Raw genomic sequence first — 15,425 nt, forward strand, 5'->3', positions numbered from 1 at the left:
CAACTTCTAAAGATCTCAATCACATGATCTCTAATGAAGAAGGTTCTACATCGAAACACTTAAAAGTTTCGATGCCAAAGTCTTCATCTCGAACAGCAGCAACACTGCCTTGTGCTACACCCATCAACCTTAATGACCCTTTTTCATCCTTAGGCAATCACAAAAGAACCATTGGACTCTTGTACTAGCTTGATTGTCTCCAACTATCTTTACTCGCAGCAACATGTTTTCCTATCATTATTGTCACATGCAATCTCTGACCAGCCTACAACTGATTGAAAACTCATCTAAGATTTTGTGGTTGGCTGTCTTGTTTGGTACAAGTAACCATGACTCATACGTAATTTTTTGAAGTTGTTTCCTGTGCTTAGCTTGCTTCCTTCCTAACAAGATTTCCAGGACAAGGTAAATGGTTCAATATTAATTGTTTCTGAATACATTGATATTTCTGTTGCAGGCAGCAGTCCTCAAGGAAAAGTCTAAAACTGATTTGCGTGTCATGGGTATCCTTGGATCAAGGAAAATGCTTCTGAGCGACATGTAAGTTTCCTGTGTTAGTATGCCATTAGACCTTATTTTTTATGAATATGCATAAAATATCATTTCAAGTAGCATCTTGTCCTGGAAGTCATCCATTTCCTTACCAATGGAAGTGTGTCGCATTGTATTAAATGTGAAAAAGAAGAGGGAAGGACAAGAGGTTTCGTGAACATTCTATTCAGCTTATATAATATTTTTTTTTTCCCACAATGAACCTGAAGGATGGCGTAGTTGTGTACAATGATCAAAACATAAATGCTACTTGGAAAAAAAAGAAAAACACTAAAAGACTGAAATATGTTTGCTAAATATTTCCTTAATATTATATATATATATAGGAGAGAGTTCATGTGAGAACTGCAAATATTTTGAGAACCACAGAACTACTTTTATAGTGGGTTCATTGATAAATGTGCACTATAAGTTTCATCAGAATATGTATTCTATCAATGAGTTTTCATCAATGAACGTATACTATATATTCATTGCTGATTATATTCATTTGTATTTGTATTATGTTAATGAGTATATTCATCAATGAATATACACTAAAAAATTAGTTCCCCGGGTCTCAAAATATTTGCGGTTCTCGTTTGAACCGTGCTCTATATATATCATCAATCATTTACTGAAATGCATTTACCCTAATCCCCATATATTAATCAAATCTGTGTTTAAATTGAGTTCCTAGCTTGTTTCCCTAATCTTGATATCTTCATAATTCTTCTTCCGATTCAAGAAAAAGCTACCTCAAATTTTGAAGTGCTGGAGAATTAGAATTGATGAGCACTTGAATGATCTTTTTGAGTGCATGAATGTATCAGATTGAATTTTGAAGAAACTTTGGCAGAGCTCCAAGCATGTCTGTTGTTGACCTTTGCAGTAAACTTGGTGGCTTGACAAAATATATATGTTAAACTATCCAGGGAATTACTGATAATCTTCTCTTTCTCCACAATCTTGCTTCTGTTTTGAGGACCAATGAGATTCATCTCTCCCACATGCATTAAGCTTGTATTTGATCCTCAGAAGATGCAAAATGCAAGTTACACTTAAAGTTCAACTCCTCTTCATGGTAGACACAACTTAGTTCCACGCTTCTGTGGTCAGCTAACCACAACAGTATTTTATGATGGGAACACATTCATTGTAGAAGTACTCATCTAGATGATCAATCAAATCCACCAACGCAAGAAGGCTCGAGTAATTAGAGTCTGGCGATCTCCCTAAAGAGTCTTCTATAGGCTTTGCTTCTTCAGGTTTTGGTGTGATGCCAAATTGGCCACAGAACTTAGGATGCTCATAGGATGCATAATCGCTACATGAGCTCTATGAGGATTATATGTACATAGTAATGACAACTGGAGTGGCTCCGATGGTTATTTATTATCATAACTTGACGAAAAGTTTCAAATTAAGATTGTCTATTATATGCACTGAAGCTGGTTGAGATGTGTGGAAAAACTTCTATTCAACTTGAATACAATGTACATATTTATATACAAATAAATCTGTAGCGGCTCCTATAAATCAGCCTCTAAAAGATACTACAAATCATATCTAATAAAGAGAGAACCAACAATAATGAAAAATGATCTCTAAGAATCAGCTTATGCTGATTATATGATATCTCTAGCATTCCTAAGAATCAGCTTATGCTGATCTCTAGCTTGATTTCCTACACTACCCCTCAAGCTAGGCGATATATGTTCTCTAAACCAAGTAAGGTACTTAGTTGAGTAAGATTAGAGTGAAACAGAGCCTTAGTCAAAATGTCAGCAGCTTGTCGCTTAGATGGAACATGTTCGAGTGAGATTATCTTATTTTCGACCTTCTCATAGATGAAGTGTCTATCAATCTCCACATGCTTTGTATGATCATGCTGAACTGGATTTTTGGCAATTGCGATTGCAGACTGGTTGTCACATATGATCCTGATAGAGTCTGAAGTTTCAACCTTAAGTTCTTTCAGTAATTGTTATAACCAATATCCTTCACAGATGCCTAAGGCTGAAGCTCGGAACTCTTCCTCGGCACCGCTTCGTGCTACACTGGTTGTTTCTTGCTGCGCCATGTCACAAGATTTCCCCAAACAAGTGAGCAGTATCCAGATGTGGATCTTCCATTATACATGGATCCACCCCAGTCTGCATCAGTATAGACATCTAGAGTCCGATTGATAGATTTCTTGAACATGAGTCCCTTCCCTGGATCTTTCTTCAAATACCTTAGGATGTGGTTTACAGCCTTCAAATGATCTATTGAGGGGTTGCTAAGAAATTGACTCACAATGCTTACAACAAAACTTAATCAGGACGTGAGTTAGATATATTAGCTTACCTACCAGCCGCTGATATTACCCCTTATCAGTTGCCAATTCATCGAACTCTTTGGATAGTAGCCCTTTAAGTCTTCCCATTTCTTCTTGATGGTTCCCTGTAGGAACTATGTCGTCAACATCTATTAGGGCTGTGATTCTCCCATCTGGGAAGTGTTTGACGAACAATGTATGATCTGCTTGAGTTTGGGAGTATCCGTCATTTTTAAGAACTTTAGTGATCTGTCAAACCATGCTCTAGGGGATTGTTTAAGTCCATATAATGCTTTCTTCAACTTGCAAACCTTCCCATGGTTCTCCTTGCTCTCAAATCCAGAAGGGAGTCCATATAGACTTCCTCGAAAATCTCCATTCAAGAAGGCGTTCTTGACATCAAGTTGGCATAATGACCAATCTTGATTAACTGCAAGAGACAATAAGACACAGATTGTGTTAAGCTTGGCTACAGGAGCAAAGGTTTCCTGATAATCAATTCCATATGAATGAGGAAACCCCTTATTGTATTTGTCTATACTCCCATCTGCTTTTTGTTTAACCGAGAAAATCCATTTGCAAACTACTGTCTTCTTCCCGGGTGGTAGATCAGTTAACACCCAGGTACCATTCCTTTGAAGAGCACTATACTCTTCTAAGGTTGCTTCGCGCCATTTCTGAATCCTTAGAGCCTTATAAACCGAGTTGGGTACCGTGACCTTGTCTAGGGATGTCACAAATGCCCTGAACTTTGGAGACAAATCTTTGTACGAGATGTAACTGCGAAGAGGATGTTGGGTGCATGATCTTACCCCTTTTCTTTGGACAATGGGCAGATCCAATGTATGATCACAAGTAGAAGTTTCCTGTGCATTAGAAATTTCTTCATCTTGTATGTTTTCTTGTTCAACTTGGCCCTGGGAAGTTTCTTGACTTTGCTGATTTGTTACAGGCGTGTCTTGATTTTTGCTTCTTTCATAAACTTTGACAGCATCATCAGGAAGAAGAAGGTGTTTAGGATAGACATTGGATGACTGATTGGGTATTGAATTTGACTGAGAGCCAGGGGATTGAGACACTGAATCTGGACAAGTTGGAGTACTAGAGTTATTTGATGGAGGAGATAAGGTGGAGTGAACTTGAGTTGGTGAATCTGATTCCATGAGGTATATCCAGTCCCAATTTTGAAATTCATATATGTTATTCTCCCCCTGAATTACAGAATTGGGGAAGAACGGAATGTTTTCGAAAAAGGTAACGTCCATAGTATTTTAGAACTTATGGGTGGTAGGAGAGAAACACTTGTAGCCCTTTTGGTTGGCTGAATATCCAAGAATGAAATGAATGATGGATTTAAGTGCATGAGAATCAAGTTTACCACGGTATTGAGGGTAGATATGTATGAATACAGTGCAACCAAACAACTTGAAAGGAACTTGTGACACAAGATGAGAGGTAGGAAATAGACCTTGGAATTTCTGGATTACTGAGTTGAAGTCAAGGACACGAGAGGGCATGCGATTGATTAGGTATGTTGCGGTGAGAATGGCTTCACCCCAGAATCTTGTCGGAATGTTTGCTTGGAAAAGTAAAGAGCGGGCAACCTCAAAGATGTGATGTTTTTTACGTTCTGCCACACGATTTTCTTGTGGGGTGTGAACACACGAACTTTGTTGGACAACACCATGAGATTGGAGATAGAGACCAAGATTGGGATTGAAAAAGTCTTCGGCATTATCAGTTTTTAGGATTTGAATTTGAGAATTGAATTGATTTTGAACCATGACATGGAAGTTCTGAAATATGTGTTTGGTTTCAGATTTGTCTTTCATAAGAAATGTCCAACAAAATCTAGTATGGTCATCAACTAATAATACAAACCATCTAGCACCGGTTATGCTTGGAATACGAACCGGCCCCCAAATGTCACCATGGACAAGAGAGAAAGGGTGACTTGGTTTGTATGATCGTGGTGAGTATGTATTACAAGTATGCTTGGCCATTTGACAAACCTCACATTGAAATAACTTGGGATTTTTATTCATGAAGAGATGGGAACAACCGTTGCAAATATGAAAAGTTGGGATGACCTAGACGAAAGTGCCACAACATGATTAACATGATTTCACTTTCTTTATTAGATTGACTAGAAGACTTAAACCATGACTCAATGAATTATGATGACTGACCAAATGAGTTGAAGGAGTGTTGACATCCAAAACATAAAGTCCTGCATGCACGTTAACATTGCCAATCATCTTCCCTGAGCTCAAGTTCTGAAATATACAAGAATTAGGAAGGAGTTTAGTTGCACAATTCAAGTCACGAGTCAACTTGCTGACTGATATGCGATTACACTCAAGTTCTGGCACAAATAACACTGATTTGCGGGTTAGGGTGGCTGACAGTTTAACAGTTCCTGTTGCAACCACTTTGGTGATGTACCATTGGCAATACATACAGTTTGAAGGCTGGTACAAGGAGAATAAGTTGAGAAAAGTGATCGGTCACCTGTTGCGTGGTCGGATGCACCTAATTCAACAATCCAAGTCGAGGAGGATGATTTTGTGGTATGAAATGCAGCGCTGTTGGAGCTTTAAATAAGGTTGTTTTTTGAGGTAGTTGAGCTAAGACGAGATATTGAAGTTTTTTTGGGAATGGCAGTGGACGAATCTATGGATAAGAGATCTGAGTCCCCCATGAAGAGAGGTTTTGAGAGATAGGATGAGCAGATTAAATAAGACGATTGCTTGAGAGAAAGAAGTAGGATTTCTTACCTAGAGCTCTGATACCATGAAGCTGGTTGAGATGTGTGAGAAAAGCTTCTATTCAACTTGAATACAATGTACATATTTATATACAAATAAATCTGTAAAAGATACTATAAATTATATCTAATAAAGAGAAAATCAACAATAATGAAAAATGATCTCTAAGAATCAGCTTATGCTGATTATATGATATCTCTAGCATTCCTAAGAATCAACTTATGTTGATCTCTAGCTTGATCTCCTACATGCACTAATGGGTTCAGTCCTGGAGCTTGTGCAATATTCAGACAAAGGTATGATACAAAATCAATGTGAAGGAGGTAGTTTTCAAGATGAACAAACCAGACTGTCCCTTGGTGTCAGTATCGCCAAATCTTATTGAAGGAGCTTCACTTATTCTCAACAACTGAAAAGTCCTTTATTCTTTCTATTCTCTTATTGGTCTCTTTCGAAGTGGAGTTAGTTTTCAAGATGAACAAACCTGACTGACCCTCAGTGTTTAGTATCATCAAAGCTTATTGAAGGAGCTTTACTTATTCTTAGTAACTGAAAAGTTCTTATTCTTTCTATTACTCTTATTGGTCTCTATCATGGGCAATCATGTGGCATGTTGCAAGCAAGTTGTTAATCTGAAAGTGAGCCATGGCGCGCGGTGCATGGTGCAACATATGCCACTTTTTCAACCCCAAAGCTTCATAACTATAAGATAAGTAAACAGCACAAGTAGATCACATTCAATCAAAAGCATTTTTGTAATAACAAAATAACATTGGATAAGTTGCTTCCTCAAAAACAATCATAACTTTGTTAGGAAAAGATTGACTTGTTATTAGCCACTTCCAGTTTAGTTCTTACAGGAATTAAATCATAAAGATTATATTAGAAGTATGTTTTTCTAATTTATTCTAGAGCTATTGGTTTATTTTGGTGTATACTAGAAAAACTATTGTAAATGAATAATATGTACTTTATTTAAATCGATTCTACCAGAAATGAATGGCTCTTTATATATTATAGAAGAATGGAAAAGCAGGAGGAAAAAATCGAGATGAATAAGCGTTCTTGGCGAACGGTCAATGAGAACTGTTGAAGTATTGAGTCTAAAACCTTCATTTAGTTGGTTCTTTGTAATATGATACTATTTCCCTAGAAGTCGCACAAATATGAAGAAAATAATGGATCTCAGAGTTCTTAAGGAAAGCCGGGGCAAATCTTTTTTGTTAGAAGGCAGAAATTTTATGTGGTGCTCCATGGCACACTTGGCGTGTCTTTTTGCCAATAGATATGGATGAGGTGCTAGAAAATTGGCATATGTGCCATGGTGCCTGCCTTAACTAGTATACTTGTACTACTTTGGAATAGTTGCAATGCTGATGAAAAATGCTTCGATACCACCTGATGCAGAGTGAGAAATCGAAAGAGAATATGGGGAATAGTGTACTTGGGTTGCCTGCTTATATAGTGATTTGTTTCTCACGTGTTGCAAGGATGTTAAAGGTTTTTATTTCCTGATAATAGAATGTTTTTATAGTGTCCAGTTTTAGCTATGTGGTAGTTGCTCTATAAGTTCTGGATTTTATGCTTGATTTTTTTTTTTTACAAACACCAAGATGCATGTAGCACGTTGGGTTGGGTATTTTTTCTGTTATGTGATAATTTGTGTAAAATTTTAAGTTGTCCATGCTGTTGGTTATCAATTTTTGTGTTTGGAAAGATCAAGGTGCCTTTCTAATTCTATCAGTATGCACTATTTTCTGGTTCCGTTTAGCATTTGTTAATCTGAAACTGAAGTTTCCTTGTGTCTTGGTTTGTCATTTCTGATGAACTTCTCTTTCTTCTAGTTGCACAAGGTACTTGGACTGTTTGTTAATTTCATTTTATAGCATTAGTACTGTCTTCCTGATTCTGAGTTGTTTTCAAGATTATGTCTTATGTTCAATCAGCATCAATTTCCTCTGATAATTTTTTTTTAAAGTATATAATATTTATATATGGCAAATGTAACAAATAAACGCACACACCCTCCTCACTTTTGGTGAGGTTTGAACCCCTAACCTCTTAGGAGGCCAAGGACTGCAATAACGCTAGGCCAAAGACCCTTTGGTGATAATATTTCTTCTTGTTGTAGGGGCATCGACCTTTCTAAATGGAAAGAACTCCAGAAAGAGAAAGGAGAAAAAGCTGATCTGGAAAAGTTCGTTCGACATGTGCATGGGAATCATTTTATTCCTAATACAGTATTAGTAGACTGTACGGCAAGTACTGATGTTGCAGAACACTACCATGACTGGTTGCGCACAGGAATTCATGTGATCACCCCAAATAAGCAGGCAAATTCTGGACCACTTGATAAGGTAACAAGTTTACACCTGGATGTGATCTGTAATGGATTTTCATTAACCGTGCAACTCTCTTTAGACGCAAATATTTCTATTTCCTAGTCTCTCTAATTATTGATGGGAGTACTATACTTGATGCAGTATTTGAAGTTGCGAACTCTTCAAAGGCAATCGTTCACTCATTATTTCTATGAAGCTACTGTTGGAGCTGGTCTCCCAATCATGCACACTTTACGAGATCTCCTTCAAACTGGGGATAAGATTATACGCATTGAAGGAATTTTCAGGTCAATCAATCAAACCTTTTATTTATTTTCAGGTCAATCAATCAAACCAGGTTGTTGTTGCATTGAATTCCCCTAGAGAGTTCAGGAAAAATCCTTGTAGCAACGGCAATCTTCTTTACTGCATAAAGAGAGTAAAACATAATGGCATGCTCCAATTTCATGCTCACCATGTTTTTCCTATATTTTGATTGCAGTGATTTTTATGCCTTAAAGAATGGAGTGAATATGATAATTGTTGTTTTCATGTATTCGTAATATCACTACTCATTTGATTTAACTCTCTTTCAGAAAAGGAACATAACATATGGACTTATGGAGTCTTATGCAAAAGGTTAAAGGTTTTTTATGTGTTATCTTTGAAAAACAAGATTTTCTGGTCATTGTGAATACAACAAGCGGTCTCTTCTATTTATACTCGGAAAAAGGGTAAAAAGGTAATTTAACAAATTTATTTATTAATCAATTAAATTTAAAAAAAAAATCCCCAAGGTCTGCAATGTTGCCACCTGTAAATACGAGGTTAGGACGGCCTTTTGGTCAACTCACATGTTTTAGGTAATGGCTTGTTTACGAGCAAGATAAATATCAAGAAACAATTTGCATGTTATATAACGTTGGCAACTTTGATGGTTATGAGTTTAAGAGGCCGTTTACTTTTGACTTGATGGGTTTAATGGTTTTGAGATTTTAATAGTACATACTATTGGGTTGTTTACTTAGGTAGTGTTTGTTTTTTAAAAAGTATCGAAGTCTAAAGCCTTATTTCACTTCTGATTGATAAGAGGTGGTGTTGATGTCTGAAATCTAAATCAATAAAATTGTGTATTTTTGTAAACTGACAAACGTCTGAAGTTTGATCATTAATAATTTGTTACATGATGTTTTAAATTATTATAAAAATAAAAAACTTTTATCAATTGATATAACAAAAAGGTGACCAAATTATTTGATTCTTTATAAAACTAGAAAATAATAAATTGAAATTGAAAATGTAGTAATAGAAAAGAAATTATTGTTTTCGTAAAACAATTCAAAACAAAAATAAATATATTTGTGAAAATTAAAAAGGTAACTTTCATTGGTAAAAGGATGGTCATGGTTGATGGACTCAGGTATTTGGACCAAGTAATTGAAGGAGGCGGAAGAGAATAAGAGGCATTTAAGATGTTAGACAACAACTTTTTTTTTCAGACCATATTAAGAGATAAAAAGCTCTAAAAAACAAAAATAAATGGTCTAAATTATAAAACGTCTGGTCGAATAAAACATAAGAGGTAATTAAGAGATGAAAATGAAAAGACAAACAATATCTTAAGAGTTTAACGAAAAATATGTCGTTTAATTCGTACATTCATATTGGTGTTCACATGCTTTGAGGTTATGTAAACAATCTTACAAGAACTCAAGGAATTTCCCACGTAAATCCTCTTGCCTTCTCTGATGAATCAGTCATCAAAGCAATGGAATCAACCACCGACTGAATTACAAATAGATGATCAAGAGAGCTTATCATGACTCATTCTCTATGAATCTCTCTCACCCCACACGAAGGTTTTGCGAATTCCAAAAGAAACAATTTCTCATGCCTTGGTGGTTATACACAAACAGTAATGATATTGAGTAGCAGCAGCAGTACCACAAATCACAAATCACAAACCAATACAAATCTTGCTTGTCCAAGGCCCTTTAGAGAAACAAAATGTGACAAGTTTCACAGTTGCTAGATAAATAGATGTTATAACAACTTACATTAACAACAGAAACATGAAACGCACTGTAGATATTCATCAAATTTTCTCATAATCAAAACCAAGTTTATTAGTAACAAACAAACATACAGGTCCAAAGCTCATTGCTTCACATTTGTAACATACCACTCGTAAGTGCCAGCAAGCCCTTCCCGAAGTGCAATCTTCGGTTCCCAACCCAACTTAGCAAGCATTGAGCTATCCATAAGCTTCCTCGGAGTACCATCAGGCTTAGAAGTATCCCAAACAAGTTCTCCCTCAAAACCCACAATCTCTTTCACCAACTCTGCAAGTTCCTTGATCGATACCTCCTTCCCGCTTCCCACATTCACATGTCCCATATCAGAATATTTCTCCAACAAAAACACCACTGAATCAGCCAAATCATCAACATGCAAGAACTCACGCAACGGTGACCCTGTACCCCACACCACCACTTCCTTCGCTCCTGATACTTTCGCCTCATGAAATCGCCTCATCAATGCTGGCAAAACATGTGAATTCTCAGGATGAAAATTGTCATTAGGACCATACAAGTTGGTGGGCATTGCTGAAATTGCATCCCATTTGTATTGAATCCTATAAGCTTGGCACATTTTAATGCCAGCAATTTTGGCAATGGCGTACCACTCGTTGGTGGGCTCTAAAGAACCTGTTAACAGAGAGGATTCGGGTATGGGTTGGGGTGCCATTTTAGGGTAGATGCAAGAAGAACCTAAAAAGACAAGTTTTTTCACACCATAACGATAGGCAGAGTCGATGACATTGGTTTGTATTTGGAGGTTAATGGTGATAAAGTCGGCAGGGTAAGTGCTGTTAGCATGAATCCCACCTACTTTGGCTGCGGCAAGGATGACATATTGGGGTTTTTCTATAGAAAAGAACGTTTTGACAGCAGACTGGTTGGTGAGGTCTAATTCAGAGTGCGACCGAAGAATGAGGTTGGTGTAGCCAACGCTCCGCAGGCGGCGTACAACAGCAGATCCAACCAGGCCACGGTGGCCAGCAACAAAGATCTTGGCAGATTTGTCCAGTTTCAAGGCAACTAATACAGTGAGAGCAATTTAGAATTAAAAGCAGATTAAGATATGAAAATATATAGAGAAATGAAGACAAAAAGAGATATGTACCAGCATCAGTGGCTGTCATATTGCAATATAGAGAAGAAAGAAGTAACTTGTACTTTAATATCTTCAAGTTTTGAAATTTTTTCCCTTTTTCCTTTTGTGAATTTGGAAAGAAGCAAGCAAAAGAAAAGTTGCGGCTGAAATTTGCCTTGAACCTGAAAATTTTAACCAAAATATTAAATTAACATTCAAGCTTTTAACTTTTCAAGAGATTGACAATGTCTTGAAATTCCACCCAATCACTGCTTAACATTAACTATGAGTAACAGTTCAATTTTTGAATTTAAAAATATAACAATGTACTCCGAACCAATACAAGTAGATACTATTCATATAAATCTAAAAGTTAAAGACAGTCCTTTTCACGTTAGTAGTCACATTGTATTTCCCTGGATGAAATAGAAAAATACCAACGATTGACCAGGCACCTGGTTACCAAAAAAACACCACAATCTTGTGACCAAAACTAACATCATCACAATTTTGTAAGATAACAATGCAAAATAGGTGATTATGGAATGAAACCGTGGCAAACAACTTTGGGAACGAAGGAGCATGTCTTGCTAAGACTCTTGATGAAATAGATACGGATCTACTGTTTTAGTTCAGTTCATACAACACGTTTAAGAACCAACTGAACTAAGCAAACACTCGAAATATGAAATTGTGTTGCAGTTATCATTTTCAATTTTCACATACAATTAAGCTGATTTATATTAGTACAAACTATGCATCAAAAAAATAATTTCTTAATCACATTTTTAAGATTTGTAAAGCGAACGCTTCACTTTTGTTCGAATGATAATCACGACTAACCGAGTAACAACAAACAGCCTGACAAAGAAACAGGTTTTGACTGTGTTTTCTAGATCGCCAATGACAAGGTAAGCAGAATGATTCAAGTAGTTGGCACAAAGAGCAGCAGCCAAGTAGGTGGTTAAAACAGAAACAAACAAAAACAAACCTTTCAAGCATGAAGTAAAATTCAAAACAGTCGCTAATAGATATAAAACCAAACCAAATGATCCCACTATATCCCACCCGAAGGTGGGGGTCTGGTAGTGACTAGTAAGATGTAGGCAGACTTGACCTCTACCCTCAAGGAGTAGAGCGACTATTTTCGTGAAGACTCCCCAACTTATAAGAAGTGTGCGAAAAAATAACGGTTCCCCAAAGAAAAAGGGAATAACAAAAGGTGAGGGTTTGGGACAGAAGGACCTGAATCATGAAAACAGTAAACTGGAAAATCGAGTTAGAAGTAAACAACAACATACAAGCAGAACTAGTTATATGAAAACATAACTGGGTAAAAGAGCCACACACACCTAGTCTACCAAAAGTCTCCTGTGGCCTAAATGCTTGCTCACTAACTCTACCTTCAACCCTTCACGTCTACAGCTCCCAGCTATGCTAGCTACAACTCCACACCCCTACTCTCCTACCCTAATCTTGCATCTTCAATAACTCCTACCTCATAGGTCATTCCTCGGAGATGCCTAAAGCCGTCATGTCTACCCTCAATTGCTCATTCCATGTCCTCCTTGCCCTACCCCTTCTCCTTCCCCCCTCGACAGTCAGACTCTCTATTCTCCTCACTGGAGCCGCCTGTCTCTTGTGAACATGACAAACCACCGCAATCTTCTGTCTCTCAGCTTATCTGTGATGTCTGCAACACCCGACACCGCCCGAAATACCTCATTCGGTATCCTGTCGAACTTGGTACGGCCACAAGGCCATCTAAGCATTCTCATTTCTACAACTCCCAACTTTCTCTCATGCGCTTCTTTGTTACCTAACACCAACCCATACAACATAGTTGGTCTAACGGCTACCCTGTAAAATTTCTCCTTTAAGTTCTAGCATAACCTTTTTGTTACACAGCACCCTTGTGGCAGCCCTCCACTTTAGCCACCCCGTCTTTATGCGACTACCCATACATTCTATATAGCTAAAACCCCAGGTTCCTAACTGGGTGCAAGGATAGCCACAACAAATTTTGCAATAGAGGAGGTGAGGAACACAATGCAGCCTTAGGAAGCCCACCCAAACCAAATTTTTTGCATTTCATGAGTGATCAGATATGCAAACTAGAGTCACTTGTACTTAAAATGCTTTGCTATCCTCTGCCAGATGCAATATAATCAAAACAGTCACAATGTGTTCCTTTAGACATCCTATGGTTAGTACTCTGTGGTTCTTTTGTGGTACTTTCACACTAGTTTCTTTTGCTAAGTAATGAAAAGAAATGCACTTCTCCTATACCACCAAATAGGTAGTCTCAAAGATATCACATTTTTGGAGAACTGCTTCTGATTCCAGAGGGCAGCATTCATCACCTACATTAAGCTCTCGATCTGAATGATTTTGAGGAGCTTTAACCACTTGGTGAGTGATCAATTGAATCCCAACTATTATTTTACTTCTTTTTCTTTCGTTTTACTTGAACTAAGTTCTGGACTTGTGTTGATTTCGCAAATGTCTGCTACCTATAGTGATACAAGCTCTAGCTTCTGTAAGATATAATTCGGGATCCGTTTTATTGAGTAGCGTACCAACGACATTATTGCCACATCATTACATAGCATCATAACCCTAGCACCTACCTTCAGAAAGTTCCACAAATTGGCATCGTGAATATGGAATGCAGCAAAAGAAAACAGCAGCAGTAGAAGAAAAAGAACTGCAGATGTGAATCGATACCACCATCAACAAAACCAAAAGAAAAAGATCATGAACAGTAGCAAAAAGACAGCAGCAGTAGAGGAATGTAAAAGGAAAAATAAGAGGGATCACTGAGATACCAGCAGATATGAACCAATACCACCAATAGCAGATCGACGTGAGAGCAGATCGACGAGCAGATCGACGTGAATCGATACCACCACGAGCAGATCGAGAGAGGAAATTGACGGACCAGTGACTACACAAGTAAGTAGTCACAAAGAGAGAGGGCGACGCCGACGGGCGAGTGGCGATTGGCGAAGGGCGGAGGCCGGAGAGCGAGAGTGGGAGCCGGGAGGCAGAGAGCGAGAGCGACCGGCGACGAGAGGAGAGGGCAGCCGCAGACCGGCAGACAGTGCAAGGCGATTGCGATTTCTATTGAGAGTGAGCCGTGAGCGACAGAGCAAGGCGAGAGTCGAGAGGGAGGATGATGGACTGGTACTCGTGGTAACGGACTAAGAGTAGACTTACGGTAATTTTTTTAGGCTCAGATAAAAACTTAACTTATACATATACATTGGGCTTTAGGAATTTCCTGCCCTCGGGTTTTTTTCTGCCCTGCGCTGTCGACCCTTGGGCCGTCGCCCCTTGGGCCTATGGCCAGGGCCGGCCCTGCCAGTGAGCAGAGCAATCGTGGAATAATGTGGCTGCTGAGTGTCGTTCCGAGGTTTGTGACTTTGTGGCATGATTGACAGACGTTATTTATAAACGGGAGATAATTGGGTTATAGGCGGAATGAAATTGGGTAAAGCTTAAATCTATAAATTAGATTTATTAAAAGTTTTAAAAACAATTTTTAATATACAAAGTAATATATATTTATGTACAAAGTCTTAAAAACAATATTACAAACTTAATGTACAACTAATCAATGCCAGTAGAGAAGGATTAATAATTCTCATTAGCATTGGTAGTTATCTGGTGCCTCTTAAGAAGCTTAACAGGACGGTTTGAGTCATTCGCTGCGTCCTTCAATGTACACACTCCTAGTCCTAACTTGAACCCTGATCCCCTGAAATATTAATATGTTTTTCGTTAATTCATTAATTGGTTACAACTTCTAAGATCTCCAATAATCGAGAAACAAACATAGGGTTTGGTGTAAATCGAACACCAATCTTACAATTTTCTTAATCTCTGGCTTTCTGCGGGTAAGATTTAGTTTCTATAAATTGTTGTGATTTGAAGCAAATCAATGGGTTTGGTGCTATAACAACAGGATAAGTTTGTGGATTTACCCCTAGGCCTTACCTCTTCTTGATGGGATATATCAGTTTTGTTTGGCTTATTGGTCACTATTTTTGATTCACCTCCTATGTGTTTCAAACCTTCTCGCTATCTCAATCTATTAAGTAGACTGCAAGAAGTAAAAAAGACGGAAACAGAGGAAGATGGACAAAGAATGGGGTTCGAAGCCTTGTTCTTGGAGTTCTTTTTTTGGTCACACCCCTTTTCGCAGACTCCCTTGTCCAGGTAGAATCTATGTTTTAGATTGGTCAAAGTTTTATGTTCATCTTGATTCTAAATCTTGATCAGAAGTTTTCCAATGACCAGTATCCAAGATCATTGAAAGTTTTGATC

General features: G+C 37.8%; 2 protein-coding genes across 3 annotated transcripts in view; one reads left to right on the top strand and one right to left on the bottom strand.

Annotated features, from left to right (window-relative positions):
- The window catches only part of LOC112516756 (bifunctional aspartokinase/homoserine dehydrogenase, chloroplastic-like), a 40,516-nt gene extending 32,054 nt beyond the window's left edge, over positions 1 to 8,462 (top strand). Inside the window, exons 13-15 of the mRNA XM_025123971.1 lie at positions 458 to 540; positions 7,751 to 7,976; positions 8,103 to 8,462. Of these exons, the coding sequence (XP_024979739.1) occupies positions 458 to 540; positions 7,751 to 7,976; positions 8,103 to 8,324 (531 nt within the window). The 3' untranslated portion in view covers positions 8,325 to 8,462. The remainder of the gene's footprint in view (positions 1 to 457; positions 541 to 7,750; positions 7,977 to 8,102) is intronic.
- A 1,397-nt stretch (positions 8,463 to 9,859) lies between these two features.
- LOC112517357 (GDP-L-fucose synthase 1-like) lies at positions 9,860 to 14,125 on the bottom strand. 2 transcript variants are annotated; one of them, XM_025124758.1, is made up of 4 exons: positions 13,925 to 14,125; positions 13,727 to 13,803; positions 11,127 to 11,278; positions 9,860 to 11,041 (listed from the first exon to the last, which is right to left on the bottom strand). In XM_025124758.1, the coding sequence occupies exons 3-4, from the start codon at positions 11,143 to 11,145 to the stop codon at positions 10,098 to 10,100; spliced, it is 963 nt and encodes a 320-aa protein (XP_024980526.1). In that variant the 5' UTR covers positions 11,146 to 11,278; positions 13,727 to 13,803; positions 13,925 to 14,125; the 3' UTR covers positions 9,860 to 10,097. The 2 variants fall into 2 exon arrangements, with proteins under 2 accessions (XP_024980526.1, XP_024980525.1); XM_025124757.1 differs by lacking the exon at positions 13,727 to 13,803.
- Between the last annotated feature and the right edge of the window lie 1,300 nt (positions 14,126 to 15,425).

The sequence above is a fragment of the Cynara cardunculus genome (genome assembly GCF_001531365.2).
Source record: "Cynara cardunculus var. scolymus isolate 2C chromosome LG 8, CcrdV1, whole genome shotgun sequence".
NCBI lineage: Eukaryota > Viridiplantae > Streptophyta > Magnoliopsida > Asterales > Asteraceae > Cynara > Cynara cardunculus.